We start from the raw sequence: 19,032 nt of genomic DNA on the forward strand, positions 1-19,032 counted from the left end.
TTTCCAACATCGGAACACCATTCTTCAAGTAAAACTTGCCTTCATAGGGCCTCACCTTTGTGATGCAAGAGCCCCAGGGAGTCAGTCCCCACAGGTGGACGCAACACCATGCAGAGCCTCAGTGCCCTGCGGGGGGATGGATGCCTGAAAAGGAAGTGAAACACCCAGTCCTTGCAGCGAGTGGCCTGCCCTGCCGTGTGCAGTCCTAGAGCCACTGTGATTCCCCATGGCGGCCCAGGGCCTGGTGATCAGAGGTGCATCTTCACTTCTGCTGGGAGCCGTGTGGGAACCGACTCCTGCCCCGAGCATCCTCCAGAGTAAGAAGGGAAAGGAGATGACAGCTTCCACGGCTGATGCTGTGCCTGGGACACCAGAGCCTCCATCATCTGTGTGCTCCCAAATCCGTGGGTCTCTGCCACCAGCCTCTGCGGAGCATGGAGCCGTGCTGGCTTCCTCACGTTGCCCAGCTTCCGGACGGGGAACCTCAACCCAGAGTGTCTGAGCAGCAGGGCACACACCTGGAAATGGAGCTGCAAGGGAAGCTGCTGACAGAGCAAGTCTTCCAGCTCCCACCTCAAGATGGGGGGTGTGGCAGAGGTGCCGGGCAGCCGGACAAGACGCCAGAGGCCCGCTGAGGGGCTCAGGCCAGGTCCGCAGTGCTTCGGCAGAAGGGGGCCCCCAAAATCCAGACCAGTGGTTCTCAGGGAGCCACACCAGAGCTTGTCTTTTCCAAATCAGGAAATTATGGGGAGTCATGAGGCAAAACGAGGCTGTAGGTCAAGCTCAGAGCACAGTCAGCCCCAGGTTGCCCACCCTGTTGTCCTCCCCGTGGCTTGTCGGTTTCACCCAAGGCCCCCTCTCCCCACCACCCAGCCTGGGGTGTGCCTGGGGAGAGGCTACCCCAGCTTTAGCTTCAGCATGTATGGAATTACAGTCCCCACTGTAGTCTTGCTGGGAGCATCCTCTCTAGAACACAGAGGATACATATGCGTATGTATGTCAACAGCAACACACAGATGACTTTTTGGTCTTTTGCTATTTTGCAATATACACAGTAGACTGTGTATGTTTCCACACACCCCCACCCCCACCGCCCTGCAGTGGCTTTAAACGATGGTTCATAGTATCTCACAAATTTGTGCACAGAAACTCTGACAGGTCTTGGCCGGACCATCTGCTGCTTCCGTGGTGTTGACTAGAGTCACGTGGTGGTATTCCTCTGACTAGGGGATCCGAGAGACCCAGGAAGAGGCTGAGAATCCCTTAAAAGGCTTGGCCCCCAGCTGGCATAGTGTCATAGCATCTTGGGTGTGTTCCTTGCGGCCACTCTCCCAGCCTATGTCGTCCTCATGGGTCCCTGGTGCAGACCTACCCCATCCTGCTGGTGTAGATGTCTCGAGGGCAGGAGCTAAGCTTGGCTATCACTCTAGGCCAGGAGCACCAGTGGACACTGGTGAGATGAGGGCTGGGGGACTCCAGGCTCCCTGGAGGGGAGGAGGCTCGCTGCTGTGAGGGAAGGGGCCAGCTGTGCTCAGTGACGCTCAGCAGAAGGCCGTCCCCGCCAGCCCCATCAGCACCACACAAGTGACAAGAATGTCAAGGCTCGCAGGTTCCAGTCTGCAGGAGATGGACATGGGCGGTGGCATTGTCAGTCCCCCCAGAGGAGGCCACTTGAACCCCGAAGTGGACTCTGGAGCCTGACTCTGTCAAATGTATCCAGGCTGGAAACATGCTAGTTGCTGTAAGGTCCTTGGTAGCGACTTTGGCCTGAATCCATCTCCCTTAGTGAATCTGCCTGGCTTTTGTGGCGCAGTGCCAGCTCCCTTCCTCCGGGAAGCACTCCCTGACTTCCAGAGTCCATTGATTCACCCTCTTCTGACCTCTTCAGGCGCAGAGAGGAAGGGGCTGAGCCCTGGCTTCTCCAGGCAATCCCCCAGCCCCACAGAGGGAGGCACCAACCTCAGTACTTGCACCCCACTCAGGCACGTGGGAGGGAGCCAGGGGAGGCAGGCACTAGGCCTCCGAGCAGCCCGTGGCAGCATTCAAGGCAATGACATTGGGGGGCCCAACACACAAGGCCCCACAGTCTGGAACCTCATCTCCCCAGTAAGGGGAACTCATTGATTCACGTGTCCCAAGTGCACGGAGCCCTTTCACATCTCTGTTCCGTGATGTGGCTCGCTCTTCTGGAGCACACTCCGTGCACTCACGTAGCCCTTGCAACAGTACCGGATGCTCCTATTATTGGCCAACACCGTAGCTCAGAGACACAGCCTCTTCATTCACTCCCTGGGCCCCACGACAGGCCGAGCGCTGTGCCGGGTGCGTGTTCTCGCGGAGCTGGCTCGCCAGTACAGGATCAGTACACCTCACCCCGCAAGGCAGTGTGCAGAGACTGCGACTGTCGTGTGCACAACACGTGGGTCCAAGAACAAGCGGGCATGTGAGGGCCCCGGCCGAGCTCCATCCCATCATCTTTCAAATCTTCCTGACCACCTGGGATGCTGCTCACTTACATGGCACCTTTGTGCAAAGTAGAAAAAGGTACTTCCTCTGGGTGGACAAACAAGCAGAAAGTAGCCCCTCTGGGCGGTCACAGCCTCGTGGGTGAACCGCCTGGTGAGCCCATGGTGCCCCCAACCCCCTCTACCAAGCATCTTTGCATTGTGCACTCCTTCCCCTAAACAGAGCAGAGCCCCCGGGGGCGGCTCTGTGGCGATGTGTAACTGGTTCTCCCCAAGCCAGCAGAGCACAACCCAGGGGCCCTGTGAGTCTTGTCGCAGGGTGGAAGTTCCCAGCCCCCGGACCAGCAGGTGCCTCAGCCCGTGCTGCCGCCTCACAGAGAGCTTCCTCCATAAAGCATCGGGGTCTTTAGTGTTCTTCAGTCGCTGAAAGAAGCAGGATGCTGTCAGCTGCCGTAAAAATGTGACCTTTGAAAATTTACAAGAGCTCGGGGTTTAAAAGCTGCTGCGTTAATGATGCATCCTATTAGCATCTCATTAGAGGGAAGCAGAGAGAAGCCTGCCCAGCCCGGTGATGGGCAGGCAGGGCCACTCCACAGCACCAGGCAGGAGGAGGGCTCTCCTCATCTGCCTCTCTCTGCCCAGTGTCATCATATCAGGGAGCAGAAGCATGGCCAGGAACACTGGCAAAAGGCCAGATGTCTGGGTGGCTTTGCTGATAACCCAGATGATGCAGTGGGAGGGGGCTCCCTCAGCCCTGCCTTCCTCCCCTGGCCTGAGCTGTTCTCCTGGGGGGGCAGGGGGAGTTCTGTGGCATTCTTGTGCTGGCAACCCCCTGGCAAGAAGGGGAACTTGGGCAGCCTGCTCAGGGTGGGAGAGACCTGGAAAGCCTTTAGTGGAGTCACGGACCTTTGGGGACTCTGGACCAAGGGAGAAAGTCTTAACAGGAGCTGAGTTCAGAGCTGGAGCCATGGACCTGCACACGATGCCCCAGAAGACTCCAGAATCTGGGGACTATGTGTTTACTTTGGGCCTGGAGCCCCTTGCAGGAGGAAGGGCTCTGGCCTGGCCAAGCTGACTCACATCCCCGGCTACAACATTCCTCCCTGACCTGGGCGCCCAGGCGCCTGGCAAAGTGCACAAGCGTGTCCAGTTTTTTTTCTGGAGGGAGTAGAGAAAGGAATGTTCATTTCATTGTTTTAAAGAAATAAATAGAAGTTTCTGAGCTGTGACTTGCTCATAGCTTCAGAAGTTGCTTGGGCCGATTAGAATGAGTGGCCTTATTTATCTTTCTTGAAGGAAAAAGAGAGACCCTGTTTTCCTTCTCACAGCAGAACGGCTTTCTTGTACATAAGAATTTGCTTGTACTATTCATGACAGACACAGCAGGCCTGTTGGGCCCTTACCAAGTTATCTGCCCCGACCCGGCCACTCGGGGCGCCCCCCTGCACCCGGCTTCCTTCTGGAGGCTAACGGGGTGCAGTTTGCACAGCTGAGGGCTGTGCTCCCCAGGCAGCAGCCACCTGAGGGCAGGGCTGAGCCTCAGTCATCATGTCCCCTGGGGCCTGGGGCTGGGCCTGGCAGGAAGCAGGGGCTGAGTCTCAGTCATCTCATCTCCAGGGCCTTGGGCGAGCACTGAGCAGCGGCCCAGTGCTTGTTTACTGAACACACCAACTAACCAGCAAATGCACAAGTGAACGACCTGGCAGGAGTGTCTTAGAGCCAAGGGACTAAGCCCTTGAAAAAGTGTGCGGTTTTTCAAGTCCAGGACCCCACCCCCAATTTTAGGGCAGAAACAGGAACTCCTGAAGTTTTAGAGTTCAGAATCTGGTTACCCACTCTGGAGGAGGAGACCCCCACCCCGTCTCCTGGTGGCAATGTCTGATGTAAGGGCCCCGGACCAGAACCTCCAAGTTTCCAGAGCCCTTCCCTACCCTGTCAAAGCACCAGGTTGGGGGCACGGATTCTGATTCAGCAGGGAAGAAATGGCAAGGGTGGGAGGACCCTGAAAACCACACCTACCTCTGGCCTGAGAAGCCTCCGGGAACCACATCCCCTGCCCACCTGCCAGGGTGCAGCAGAGAGGGGCTGCAGCGCCCCCTACTGGCAGGTCGGGTCTCTGCATTGTCAGTGAAGGAGGGTGCCCCAGGAGGCTGGAGTGTCACCACTCAAACTTCACCCCTACCCAGGGCCCTGAATAGGACAAGGCACAGGCTCCTTCCCTTTCGGATGCCGCCGGTTACAGGAAGCCACCTCTGCACCTCTGAGCCCCCTAGCACCCAGGGGAACCTGGGAATGCAGAGGAGGCTTGCAGACAGGGCACACTGGAAAGCTGTTTAGAGAAGCCACACTTCTGTTCCATGAGTTCCTGATGGAACTCCCCCCCCTCCCTTCCCCCCCTCCACCCCCACCCCCGCCATCACAGCCAACCCCAACCAAGCTCCCGTCTGTCCCACAGACAGAAATGGGGCAGGGCCTCTGAGAAGGAAACTTGTCCATTGAATTGTTCTTTCCTCAGGAGATTCACTCTTTCCCTTTGTTTCCTGCTCTGTTCACAGAAGCAAAGCTTCTGAAATGCAGGCCAGAGATAAAGTGCAGCCTAATGCAATTAGCTCAGTGCAGCCTACAGGTCCTAATGGGATACGGCTCCTCCCAGCCCCAAGCAGGTGCTGTTTGTCCTAGGCATTGTGCATCAAAGACCCAATAAGTGCTGTCAGCCATGGCCATCCCCTCCATCCGCCCGTGCCGGCTGTTCCAGCTGCTCAGAGAGGCCCAGTGAGGGCGATGCCCCCCCCCCCCCCCCACCGCTGGGACAATGGGTCAGCTTCTGTGAGAAGTCACGAAGACCACGGCCTTCCCCAAAGAGAAGCCCACAGATGCCCCTCGTGGCCTCTTGGAGCTTCTGTGACTGTCCCTGGTGCACAGCTATCTCTGCCCCCCACCCCACCACATCCTTCACCCCAAACCTGGTTGGGCTCTGGCTGCACTCCGGGGAACTGCAAAAATTTCCAGAAACCACCTCTGCTGAGACTCACACCCCCACACACACCCCAGTTATCCCAGTCCCAGGCTTTCCAACTTGCTTTTGGATTTCTTCCCCTCCTCCCCCTCCTGCACCCCCCTTCCCCTCCTCCACCTCACCCTCCTGCTCCTCCCTCTCCTCCTCCCCTCCTGCTCCTCCTTCCCCTCCTCCTCCTTCTCTTCCTTCTCCCACTCCTCCCCTCCTGCTCCTTCTTCTCCTCCTCCTCCTCCTCCTCTCCCCTCCCCCTTCCCCTCCCCCTACTCCCCCTTCCCCTTTCCTCCATCTCCTCCCCCTTTTGCTCTTCCTCTTCCTCCTCCTCCTCCTCTTTCTCTTCCCTCTTCTCCTCCTCCTCCTTCTTCTCCTTCTTCTTGTCCTCCTTCCCCTCCTACCCCTCCTCCCTGTCACCCTCCCCCTCTTCCCCTCTCCCTTCTCCCCCTCCTCCTCCTTCTCCTCCTCCTCCTTCTCCTCCCCCTCCCCTCCCCCTTCTCCTCCCCCTCTCCTCCACCTTCTTGCCCTCTTCCCCCCCTCCTCCCCTTCCCTCTTCTCCCTTTTCCTCCAACTTCCCCCCTCCCTCCTCCTCCTGCTCTTGCTCCTCCTCCTTCTCCTTCTTCTTTTCTGGCTTATTACAACAGCCATGGCCCTGGTAGAAAATTTGGCAAATACAGAAAGGTATAGACAAGAGAATAGAAGTTACCCATGTTCCTGTCACCAAGAATAACACCTCTGCTAACATTTTGTTTTTTTCTCTCCTGCACATATTGCTTTACATATGAGCTTATATTTGTGTCACTTTATGTCCTGCTTTTCTCATTTAACATGATAGTGTAAGCATTTTGCCATCTCATTATGCATTTTAGTAAACATGATTTTTAATGACTATATAATATTCCATCAAGGCAGTAGCTCAGAGACCAATGCAGTGCTAATGTTTGTCTTCAGCCTGGGGTTCATTTTCTCATTAATCTAAATATCTAAATTAGAGAATGAGATCCTGAAACGGAGAGCCTGTCTCCTTCTCACAACAAAGAGGGTCCCAGGGAAGATGCTCCCTGCTCCGAGCTGTCCTCCCATGAGCCTCAGTCCCCACCCCACCCCCCACGCCTCCTCCATGGACTGGCATATTGGGGGGCCCAGTGGCTGATATGGGGCCCAATGGTGGTGCTTTGGAAAGCCGTCCTCTCACATGTCAGAAGGCCAAGACACGTGGTGGCACTGAGCCTAGACTGAGGACACAGCTGGTATTCAGCACATGCCCATAAATGTTGCAGTTTATTAACAATCCAATGGCCTGGGGGACTTCACATCTCACAGCACAGAACGCTTTCCTTTATGATAGTTCAGGTGGACTGGGTGGTCACAGAGGGTGTCAGCTGGTGGGGGCGGGGGGGGCACTGGATTGGGTGTTCCTGGGGGCGGGAGTTTACCCAAAGTGCCTGCATATCCCAGGTGGCCCTGGGTGTGGCCTTGTGGCTCAGGCAGCAGGAGTAGTGCTCAGGGGACGGGCCCCCAGGGCAGCAGCCCACGCCAGGCCATGCTCATCCCCCTGCTCTGCTTCTCCCCAGGCTCCCGGCATCTCCAAAGCGGATAGTCAGTCCCAGGGACTCACGACCAGCATCCGGTGGGGGCAGACGCCCATCAATCAGTCCACGCCCTGGGACACTGATGAGCCGCCCTCCAAACAGATGAGGGAGAGCGACAATCCAGGTGTGTACTTGGCCGGCAGCCAGAGACTCCCACGTGGAGGCTGGGAGCGGGGTGTGGAGGCTTCCTGGATGTTGTGACTCCTCAGCAGGCCCTGGCCCATGGGCCTGCGGCAGCCCACACCTGCATGGGGGTCGGGACGCTGTACAGCCTGGGCAGTAGCTGCGTCTCTGCCGCTTTCTCTGCTACTCGAGAAAGCTTTGGGGAGGCTGAGGAAGTAAGACTGACATCCCAGGAGCGACTTTGAATCTGCTTTGTGTTATTTTGAATAGTCATTCCCAAACCTCAGGACTCTGATTCGCCCACTTCTCCAGTCACACCTTCCAGGGAGGCTTTGCCTTGCCAATGGTTACGTGAGAAGTGGGATGCTCCACCCCCCCTGGGGCCGGGGGCTCCCCACCTCCTACGTCCCCCCAAGCCTTCTTTGGTCAGCCCTGACCATGACAAAAGCCTTCCCTGTTATCTCCCATCGGTCCCAGACCTCCCCTTAGGATACACAGGACACATCCGTGTTCACCCCACAGCCCTACAGATATCTGACACCCACCCATCCCCCCTCCAAGTCTTCTGCGGGATAAACACCCTTGGCCCTTCAGCCACACTCCAGAGCCCGTGGCGGCCAGTTCCTTTGCCCTCCAGAGAATGACCTCTCCCTCTGCCTCCATCGGTGCCAGAGCCCCACGCAAAGAACCCACACGTGCTATGACCTGCACCCCTTCATTCAGCCCCTCCACTTTGACCACTGCAGTCTTAGATCACCTCTGATTTGCTGCTAGCCACAGACATGTGCTGTCACCAGTCAGACCCCAAGACTGTCGAGGCAGTAACCCTGACCCCTGTCCATCTTCTCTCAGTCTACCTTAGGCAGAGGGGTATGGGGACTCAAGGGCAAGTCCCTGTCAGTATCTTCCCATATGACTCTTGATTCCAGCTTTTATTGCTGACCTGTGCCTAACCTTCCCAGTATGCCACCTGCAGAGTTGGTGCTGATATCTTCCCTATCATCATCCAAATCATTGGTAAAAGTGATGAGCAGGACTCGGTCCACATCACTAGAGACCTCCTTCCGGTCCCCAGCATCCTCTGAGCCAATCACCTGCTCATAAGTCACTCACCACCATGGCCCAGCATCTCATACCTTCACCAGAGTTGTCAGAGAAGTCACGAGCTGTGTTCCGAAGCTCTGGTGCCTTGTTCCAGGCTCCGTGGCTAATCCTGGAGAGAAGGGACCTTAGGATGGCATGCCTTGTCCTTAAGACAGCAGCCTAGCTCACAGTGATACCGTCTTCAGGCTTGGGGACAATCCCCCTTCGCAGCCTGTTCTAGAATCTTGCTGGCACTGCTTCACCAACATTTTCCAGTTTCTAGTTTTCTGTCAGAGAGCTCCCAGCTCCCCTTCTAGCCTCTGGAACTAGGGGTCCTGAGTGGCTCCCTGTCCCCCACTCTCTTCCTCAGACTCCCTGCCCCCAGTCTACACTGCCACTCCAGTGGCATCATGAAAACCAAGGTGGCATTTGGGTGATGGAGACCTAACCCCACACTCATTCGGTCAGAGGTGACCCAGACTGCCCTCCCTTGTCACAGTATCTTCTGGCTTCACTCACAAGCCCACTTGGGTCACCTCAATGTCTGCGCAGCTCAGGGGAACCTGGCCCTGCTCTGCCTGACCTGGGCACAGCCGGTGTCGAATCTTGTATCAAGTCTCAGGACGTGTGTCTGGACCCCCTTGTTCAGTCAAAATATCTTTAAGGGCCAAAATGCATTTCTGTTGTTTCCCCCAGGGTTGGCCATGCAGAGGCTGCTTAGGAGAAAGCCTGGTCCCCCAGCAAGGCAGTGGAAAACAGCCGCTGCCAGCCTTCCCCTACTGCCCCCACCTCCTGCTCCCCCTTCCTGCACCACAGGGCTCTTGCACAGCTCCAGGCTCTGGTGTTCTCGCCTTGCACAGGAAACACCTACTATCTTCACAATCTAGCTTTCTCCCCACCTCCTCCAGACAGCTATTCTCCAGAAAGGAAGGAAAAACACCAACATTTATGGAACATTTAACACATACCAGCCACTCTGCTAGGTTTTTTTTTCCCCCAAATACATTTCCCTCATTCAATTTTTCCCAGGAGACCTCTGAGGTAGGTGTTGCTGGTTCCATTTGACAGATGGGAAGAATGAGGCTCAGAGAAGAAAAGCAACTTGCCCAGGGCTCCTGGCTAATGAATGGCAGAGCCAAAGATTTGAACCGAGAATTCTTTGAAGGACTCTGCTTTTTTCTCTCTGTGTTTTTGCCTCTGTGTAGATTGTGCTCCCCCTCTGAGCCTCCACGACCATCTGCTCATGTACCCCAATGCTACCGTAATCACAGATTTTTCATCTGGGGGGTCCTGGATGCAGGTGTCTTGTCCACCTCGGTGACCTTACCACCCAGCCCAGGGCCTGGGACAGTCGGTGTTTATCGAGTGAATGTGTATCCGGCAGATGACCTCTCTTCTGTCTCCCTTGCAGGCACAGGGCCATGGGTGACCACGGTGGCCGCCGGGAACCAGCCTGCCCTGATCGCACACTCCTATGGAGTGGCCCAGCCTCCTACCTTCAGCCCGGCTGTGAACGTCCAGGCCCCAGTCATTGGGGTGACCCCCTCACTGCCTCCCCACGTGGGGCCCCAGCTCCCGCTGATGCCAGGCCACTACTCGCTCCCACAGCCACCCTCTCAGCCACTGAGTAGCGTGGTGGTCAACATGCCGGCCCAGGCCCTGTACGCCAGCCCACAGCCCCTGGCCATGTCCACACTGCCTGGCGTGGGGCAGGTGGCCCGTCCGGGACCCACTGCCGTGGGCAACGGCCACATGGCAGGGCCCCTGCTGCCTCCACCAGCACCAGCCCAGCCGTCTGCCACCCTCCCCAGCGGTGCCCCTGCCACCAATGGGCCCCCCACGACTGACTCGGCCCATGGGCTGCAGATGCTGCGGACAATTGGCGTGGGGAAGTATGAGTTCACCGACCCTGGGCACCCCAAAGGTAAGTCCCACTGCTCACATGCTCCCGTGTGCCCACACCTGTGCCTCCCTGAGTGGTCACCACGACACAGCGCAGACAGGAGTGTGTTCCTGGCATCCTGAGCTCTCCAGCAGATCCCTCACTGGCCTCACCCAACCCAGAAGCAGTAGTGGGGCCTCCCCTTGCCCAAGACAGTCCGGCCTCAGACAGAGGAGGCAGAGGGGAAAGTGGAGGAGGGAAGGACAAGCTAGGCGAGGACATGTGGGCGGGCAAGGAGAGGGAGGGAGGGGAGAGCCTGCCAAGTCCAGGGTCCTTCTGCCTCTAGCCCAAGCCTTAGGCCATTCTCACCTTTCACCCCAAAGCCAGGCCAAGTGTGGAATGAGCAGGAATCATCTGCTCCTCTTAGGGTTCCATGGAACAGTCTTTTGTGGGGCATTTTCCACCCATGAGAACAGTCAGGATGTGAACTGTGTCCTTCCCTAGAAAGGCGCCCTGTGTGCTGTGCCATTGGATGAGAGCAGCTCCCTAGATGTTAGGTGAAAGGAATGTCTCCCCAAGAGACACTCACAGACCATCCTGAGCCACTTGGATTATTTTGTTTCAAGGACTCAAGGGTGGCTCTGTGAGGGTCCGGGAAAGAGCACCTCCTGTTTTCAAGGCAGATCTTTGAGAACAGAGCCTGCAGATGAGCCCCCAGCCATAGGGTTACAACAAAGAGCATCGCTCCTGACGTCTGACCGAGGGATCTATCTATCCAGCCGGAATGCGGAAGGGGGCAGGAGGACCGGGGGCCACAGATGTTAGGCTGGTGGGGTGCATCTGCCCCAGACTTGCTCACTATCCCTTAGAGCTCCAGACAGCCAGGCCCCTCTCTTGCTGAGTGGGGAGGGGAGGCAGCCAGGCCTGGACCCAGTTGCAGGCAAGAGGGCATATGGTGGGCAGTCTCCCTGCTGGGGCACACAGGCCTCTTAGAAAGGGGACAGTAGATGGTTCTAGGAAGTGTGGACCTTTGGGCACAACCTCTCATTCTCCTTGCTAACAGCTCCTGGAGGTAGCCTGGCAGGGGTCCCTGCCTCTTCGCAGAGAACGACTCCCACTAGCCCTTCTTTCCTGCCTGCTCTCATGCATCTCTCTCTTTATCCTTTTGAGCAATTTTCAGACCTCGTCAAGCATCCCAACAACAAAGCCGTGTCTAGATCTCCATTGGGTTTAATTCCCAATCTGATTGCGCCCCAACTGCCTTTGTTTTGGAAATCAGCACTAGTTTTAAATGACAAAATTATAGAAAATTACATCTAAATTCTGGTAAACCCTTGCTTTGTTTAAGATCTTTAAAAAAAAATTGACTAAATTGATTTTTTGTTTGAATTGTTTTGGTTAAGCTCTCTCTCCCTTTAAAAAGAAAAAAAAAAAACTTACTCCCAGTTTGTATGCTTCCAGCTCTGATACATTGAGAACTGGGTATCCCGGCTGCTCCTGCCAAAGCCTAAGGCACTGGGTGGGCTTCCCTCCCCCAACCACGGGGGCATTGCCGCCACCCCCAGAGGCCTCCTAGGGCTGATGAAAGGTCTTGGCAATTTGCCAAGTTTCAGACATGCATCCAGGAAAAGGACTTATTCTGGGCTGAAAGGTAACTGGCCCCGTTGGGTCTGAAGTCCACGGTTTGGGGCTCAGCACAGAACTGGGATCTGCCTCCCCAAAGTTGCCAGGCACAGGTGCATCCATCATCAGGCACCTGAACCCATAAGATCAGGAAGTTACAGGTGGTAGAGACAGGCCCCTGCTGGCCCCTGTGCACACTGGGCCAGCTGGCCATTTGCAGAACCACACCTGTAACATCTTTTTGGGGCCAGAGGGCATGAAGCATCCTCTGTGGTGAACCCAAGCCCACAGACAGGAAGGAAGAAGAGAGACGGCCCCCAATGGGGTTCGCTCTGCCAGCCCCTCTAGGGCAGATTCAGTGCTAGTTGAGAGCCAGGCGCGGGGTAATCCTAGAAGGTGTCCACAGCCCTGCCTTCCGGTAGACCAGTGAGACCCGCCTCGCCCACTCCGGCTCTAGCCGACAACAACCGGTGACCCATCTGTCACGCTGATTTCCATAGTTCACCAGTGAGATGGTGGTTTCCCCAGAAATTACATTCAACTCACTTCTCTATTTACGGCCCTCATCAGCTGACTTATCCCCTTATATCTGTGGCGAAGAAAGACAATGAAGCATGAACGTACAAATGTCTCCAAACACAAGCCTGGGTGGGTTGTTCGGTTTTTTTTTTGTTTGTTTTTTTAAGTAATTTCTCTTTTCATTTCTAATCTTAAAAGCCTTTATTGCTAAAGCTATAATTTGTCTGTCAGATCTAATGTCAAACTGCATATTTTTTAAAATAAGAAACCAGAATTTTGAAACCAAATCTTTGAAACTTGCCATGTGAGAATCATATTCCTGACAAGACCATGTGGGTTTGGATTTGGGTCACTTTTAATTTTGCCCCTAGGGATTTTACATCTCCAAAACTCAATTGATTTCACACTCCTAAATGACAGACAGCTGGCTCCAAGTGGGAACCAGGAGGCACTGCATGATGACATCAACACTAGTCAGAGCTCCACTTAAGAAAAAAAAAAAAAAAAAGAACTTTCCTTTTCTCCTGTTCTCTGTTTGAAAGCTTGCCCGGCATTATAATAAGATTCACCATGGAGCTCCTTGAGATCTAGCTCATTAAAGTCCCGCGATTTTTCCTCTATTGTTTGACATGACAACCTGGCCTCTCACGGGGTTGAGTAATTATGGAGAGATCCCCTCCATGAGGAACAGGTCTCGCCAGCCAGAGGGATGGGCCACCGGTATTTTTAGACTTCATTAGTGCCCTGATTTAAAATTTCACATTTTGTTTCTTATAATTATCTTCCAATCGACTGAGCTGAAATTTCTGTTGGGGCTATGTTAGTCTGCCTTCCCAAAAAGGGCGTTGGGACTTTAATTTAAAACTTAACCAATTGAAAAATAAAGGTGGTGCAGAAATGCCTTTTGATTTGCAATAGGTCAAGCGATTGTCTCTCATCTGTGACTAGAGAAGCTAGCTTGCATGCAGTTCGCGTTAATGAGTGTTATTTAAATGCATTGAGCACATATAGATTTTCTTAGGAAACTTATAAGATAAATCTTTCTTTCTCTAAGAACAATTTGGGGGTGGGAACAATCCATAGGATTTCATTCTTTAAAAAAAAAAAGATTATGTATTGAAAACTAATTAAAATAGATTTCATGTGTGCAAAGTGATAAGGGAGGAAAAAAGAATTAGTTCCATTTGAATTCTGTTATAAAATACCTGAGGCCTTGTCTGGTTGGATTGGAAACCATGAACCAATCCAAAGGCAGAGCTGGTGGCCGACGCCAGGCCTTGTGAGATGAGCGAAGTCTGATGTCACTGCACGTGAGCCCAGCTGTGTCAGAGCACAGGTACAATCTATTGGTGTCATTTTTTTCCATCCACTATCTTTTTCCACAAAGGGTTCTTGGTGGCTAACAGGGTAGCCAGAGACCTTTTAAAGCCCCAGACTAGCGGTGAGCTGAGCTGCAGAAAGGTGATTATATTTCTTACCTGCATGTCCAAGGAGAGAGAAGCAAGGTTGCACCTGTTCTTACCTGCTTCTGAACCAAAAAACAAAATCCAGGTTGACCTGAAATGGTGAGGCTTGTCTCATCTGACCTTCGATTTTGTAGGCCTAGGGTGAGGGGCCACGAGGGTTCCCAAGGCCAGGCAGCTATGTTGTGGGGCGTGCACAGCCCCTTCCTGTGGTTTCACACCTCTTCCCTTCTCATCCTTGCCCCTGAGCCCGCACTCTGTGGAGCTCTGTCTCTATGCTGCCTTCTGCTTGGACAGCAGCCACCCTGTCTCCATGAGTGGCAAAGACAGGATCTGGTAAAGATACTTTGAGGCATAGTGTACAGCTGTGTGACGGGGACAAGTCTCCTAACCTCTCTGAGCCTCCTTTTCCTCATCTTTAAAATGGGATGGGAGTACCATCTTCACCAGATATAGAGGAAGATTGAATGAGATCATGGACATGAACATACATCGTACTTTGCCCTCTTAACTCTGAAAACCATCGTTCCTGTCAACACTGAGCCCGGGTCTAGAGAGAAGCTAGTGAAGGGCTGGGAATCAGAGCCCCCTCCCCAGCGCGGAGGAGATGGGAGAAACCCAAGCTTGTTCATCCGGTTGGCAGCCCCTGGTGGAGCAGCTCCGTGGGACCACGGTGTCCCCATTCCTGAAAGGGAGTGGATGCGTCACCTTCCTGGCAGGAGGATTCTGGCCTGCTCTCCCCAGTGTAGAGCCCAGCACAGACCCTACCCTCTGACATGCCAGGGCACACTGCTCAGTACACATTCTAGAAGCAGCTGGGAATTCATGATAAAGCTGTTTGCCCACGCATGGTTAGCACAGAGGCACAAAATGTCCAAACTGAAATCATCTTCCCACAGGCCTGCTCTTCCTGTGCCTCCGTCTCAGAAATGACATCATGAGTCCATCCAGGAGTTCAAAGTCAAAGCCCATGGTTGTCCTTGACCTGCCCTTAACCCCCTTATGCACCGAGTCTAAAAACACCTTTGATTCTGCCGCCTCTGCATCTATCGTCTCTCTATCCCCACCACCACTCCCCTTTCAGGCCACCATCACCTCTGGTTGCACTGGCGGCCTCCCGGCCCCAAGTGCATCCCCTCCCAGCCAGGTCCAAGGTCCAGCCAGCGTGGTCTTTGCAAAACGCAAGTCCGGTCCTGTCACTCCCCGCCAAATGCCTCCAACAGCCCCTGTTCCTTTCAGGACAGTGCCCGACCCTTCACTTGGTGCCTCAGGGTCCGGCCCCTTGCCCCCTCTACCTTCATCTCTGCCGTTCCGCTCACAGGCTGCCCCAAAGTCACTCTAAGCCCAGGGTTGTCTCCCTTCCAGCTGTGCTCTGGGCTTGGCCGCGTGCCTGCAACAGTTACCCTGCTCCTGCATCATTCTGCCAGCTAGACTGCCAGGCACTGGGGTGGGGGCCGCAAGAATCCCTCCCATTCCCGTTCCACCCCCAGTATCCCAGCCGGTGCCTGGTGCCGAGAGACGCTTAAGAAGGGTTAGATGAAAGAAGGCACAGAGCACTGGGCTGCAAGTCAGCACTGAGGTTCTGACTTCTCACCAGCTGCCTCCTCCCTCTGTGTGGTGAATGCAGGTTGGTTACCCCAGCACACAGGAAAGTGCCGCTGTGAGAGTTCATTCTGCAACCGGTCACTGCCCCCATACCTGTCCCACACTGCTGGGAACGTAAGACCATCTATTTCAAAGTTCCTCCTGTGCCCCAGCACCTCCACCCAGATGCTTGCCCCAGAGCAAATGCGATCTGAAACTCTGCCTCAGTTTCCTCATCTATAAAAGGGGATAATAATAGAACATCCTTCTTGAAGTTGTTGTGAGGATTGAGTTATTTTACATAAAGCCCTTGTGAATAGCGCCTAGCATGTCGTAATCACTGTGAAAGTCTTTGCTACTATTATCTTCACTACTGGTGCCAGGACCACTCTTCAGTGCTGTGGCCTTTTAGGCGCCCAGGGTAACGTGAGAAAGCCAAAGACCAGGTTGCCTTGGGAGTCTTGGGAGATTGCGTCAACACCGTGATGTCTGAAGCACCTAGTTCCTAGGGGTCCACTTTGGACAGAAGAAACTGCCTTCCCGCGATGTAACATTTTACAGCCCTCCACATTGCCATAACAACCAGAAGGAACCCGGCTGTTGCTGACACCTTCCCCCTAATTCCAGGAGCTGTCTGTCTTCTGAGGGCTTCTCCTGTCTGCCCTCAGGGGATCTCAGCATCCTGTGAGACTCAGCTTGATATCAGGGTGCCAGACTCCCAGCATGGGTCCTCCTCCAGGGCCAGATCAGTAGGTGGGACAAACAGAATTATGTCCTCCCGCAGACCAACCAAGGAGGGATGCAAGGGAGGGAGTGGGTTATGAGCACGTGGCTAGCAGCGTGGAGGGTGGCCAGGAGCCTGGGTTCTGCACCAGACTGCTCGGGTAGAATTCCAATTCCACTACCACTAACCCACAGTGAAACTGTGCTAGAACACTGGTGTCTCTGAGCCTCAGTTTCCTTATCGGTAACATGGAGATAATCATAGTGCCATCTTCACAGACGTGTTTTAAGGACTTAATAATGTATGCAAAGTCTTAACACAGTGCCTGGCACATAGTAAACCCACATTTATGCTAGCTGTTGTTATTACCAGCACTACTGTAAAGAATCCTGGAGGAGAAACATTGTCTGGCACACCTTTAGCTCAGGCCCGCCATTGTTTCTAAAGCAAGGTTGCTCAAAATAATCTCCCAGATCTGATTGACATGACCCTCAACCCAATTTTTCCCCTTTCTAGGCTGCCCCCCACCCCAACACACACACCCTCACTCAAAACTTATGTGTCTCAGAGCCTGTGGAATTTGACACTTTGTCTACACGAGGTCTTTCCTCCTCGCTTGGGCAGTACCTGCCCCAGCCCTGCCTCAGAAAGCCCTCCTCCCCTTCACAGGGCTCCATCCTCCTGAGGTTTGTTAATCATTAATTGGAAGGTTGTCCAGGGCTTAACTGTTGTGTTAACGGATCATTTGATGATGAGTGAACCAGGCAAGCAGAAAGATGCAGCAAAGGCCGCTAGACCACCCAGAAACCATGTCATTCTTGGAGCAGGAGGTGACCCCAGGACCCCAGCCTCTGTGCAATCCTCTCAGAGACGCTCTGCTCAACAGGACACAGTTAGAGCAAGGTGCATGGGGGCCCCCTCCTCACTGAGCTGAGTACACAGAGCTGGAAATAGCATATGGACTTTCAGCCCCAAATCTCTGCTGAGCATCTTTGAGATCGGAAATCCTGCCCTGGCCCTAACTGTTGACAGGCAGGGACAGCAGAGTCAAGACACCATGGGAATTAGAGGGCTCTTCAGATTAGAGCAAAGGGAGGGAACATTTCCTTTCCAGGGGCTTCAGGAAATGGCAGTGACCCACAGTAGGAAACCAGCTACCCCAGTCGCAAGCCCACGCAGATACCAGCAGGGATGACCACTATGTTCTAGATCACTGACATGAAGAAGCCCCTGAGGGGCTTGAGTCATGTCACCTCCTTCCCTGCTGCACCACCAAGCATTTATTGAGCAAGTAATGTGTATAGTATTAGTCACCAACTGTGCGAGAGCCACACTTAGCTTCTCCCACTCAAAAGATAATATGGAATGTGCTAGCTCCATGCCCCATATCGATCTCTGCTCCTACTGAACATGAGGCCCTGTGGGGATGCCTACTGTGTTCCATCCAGACACTGTGGCAGGTGCTGGGAGGGATGGCGGTCTCCCCGGAGAAGGCTGCATCCCCACTTGCAGAGTCCAGGGGGAGCCAGCAGTAAAAACCATAGGGGCTGGAAAAGAGAGGTCAGTGTAGACTGGGCCTTCAAAGGCAGTCAGAATGATGGAGGGGAGGAGACAGAAGGGAAGTAGTTCTACAGAGGCCACATCTTAGGGAAGAATGTTTAAGTGTCAGTGACACAGAATTATGATTTCTCAAGAAATCGTATGATTTCTGTCATAGAGCGACACACACACACAGACACTTCTAATCAAATGGTTCATCGGGCCTGTCCTGATTTGATACAGGTTCAGCTAGTGATTTAAACTTAAGGACCCAAGTCTAGTCCCTGACCCCTTGGTCCCCAAAGTTTAGGAAGCCTGGACTTTCCTCCAGCTTCTCTGCTTTACTTGCCCAGTTAGTGATGGCTGGATAAGGATCCCTGATCTTGGGCAAGAGTCCATTTTGTCAGCCATTTGGGTCTTGCAAGTTCAACTCATTCTGGTGAAGGTCAAGTCATTCTGGTCTTAGAAGGCCACTTTGGCCTTGTAAAGTGAAGACCCCCCCTTGGCCTTCAGGGGCTGTGATCCAGGTAGGAAACCCTTGAGGGCCATTAACACCTGACTGGGAAATCATGGTGTGCCTCGAGGTCCAGAAATTCTTTGTAAACCTTTCTCTCTCCTATCAAGACAGGTTAGTGGCAAGTTTCCTGTTGCCTAATCACTGTGCAAACATCTAATATGTGCTGTCTTTGCTAGGAAAGGCATGTCCTGTCAGGCTGATCCTTAACATTTTTCAGTTTTTTAGGTTGGGAATGAGTTTTCAAAGGAGGAGTGCTTGGCAAAGCTATGGCACACCTGCCGTCTGTCCCCACGTGATGGGGAGGGCATAGCACCCCAAACCATACACACAAAACATGGCGGAACACTGGCTTTGGTTGAAATTACCTTACATTCAAGAGCACACTTACTATCCTAGAAACATAAAAGGTCAAAATAACAGAAGCATGTGAGGAACAGAAAACATTGTGTACATTGCTTAAAGAAAAATAATGGCCAGAAGTTTGCTATCTGTTGAAATGGTTGCCATTGCCTATTTTCATAGTGTAACTCTCTTTCTTTAAAATAATGTGTCTTAAAGGGAAGCCCAAGTGTTCATCAGTACATCACCAAGAAAATGCCCTGTTTTACTTTCTAGCTCTCCCAGGAGCCTTTTGGATGACCTAGCACAGCGTCGTGAACTTTCTGGTTTTGCCCACTGGCCTCTCACTGCCTTTTCCTCCTCTCTTCCAAGTGACTTCTCAATGTTGCCATTGCTCTGCGTCTCAGACCCACATCTACACACATCCCAGGCAAACACACATCTGTTTTTCACCACTTCCTGTGGGACCAACATCATGGGCTATATATTAGTGTGTCAGGGCTTCCATAAGAGAACACCACACACTGGACAACTTAAACAACAGACATCTGTTTCCTCACAGTTCTGGAGGC

General features: G+C 53.6%; 1 protein-coding gene across 3 annotated transcripts in view; it reads left to right on the forward strand.

Moving 5' to 3' along the window:
* The window catches only part of KLHL29 (kelch like family member 29), a 311,668-nt gene that overhangs the window by 242,175 nt on the left and 50,461 nt on the right, over positions 1 to 19,032 (forward strand). For all 3 annotated transcript variants that reach the window (XM_058682644.1, XM_058682643.1, XM_058682645.1), the window contains exons 4-5: positions 7,047 to 7,188; positions 9,682 to 10,194. In XM_058682644.1, coding sequence (XP_058538627.1) covers positions 7,047 to 7,188; positions 9,682 to 10,194 — 655 coding nt within the window. The remainder of the gene's footprint in view (positions 1 to 7,046; positions 7,189 to 9,681; positions 10,195 to 19,032) is intronic.

Source organism: Neofelis nebulosa, chromosome 9 (assembly GCF_028018385.1).
Source record: "Neofelis nebulosa isolate mNeoNeb1 chromosome 9, mNeoNeb1.pri, whole genome shotgun sequence".
Lineage (NCBI taxonomy): Eukaryota > Metazoa > Chordata > Mammalia > Carnivora > Felidae > Neofelis > Neofelis nebulosa.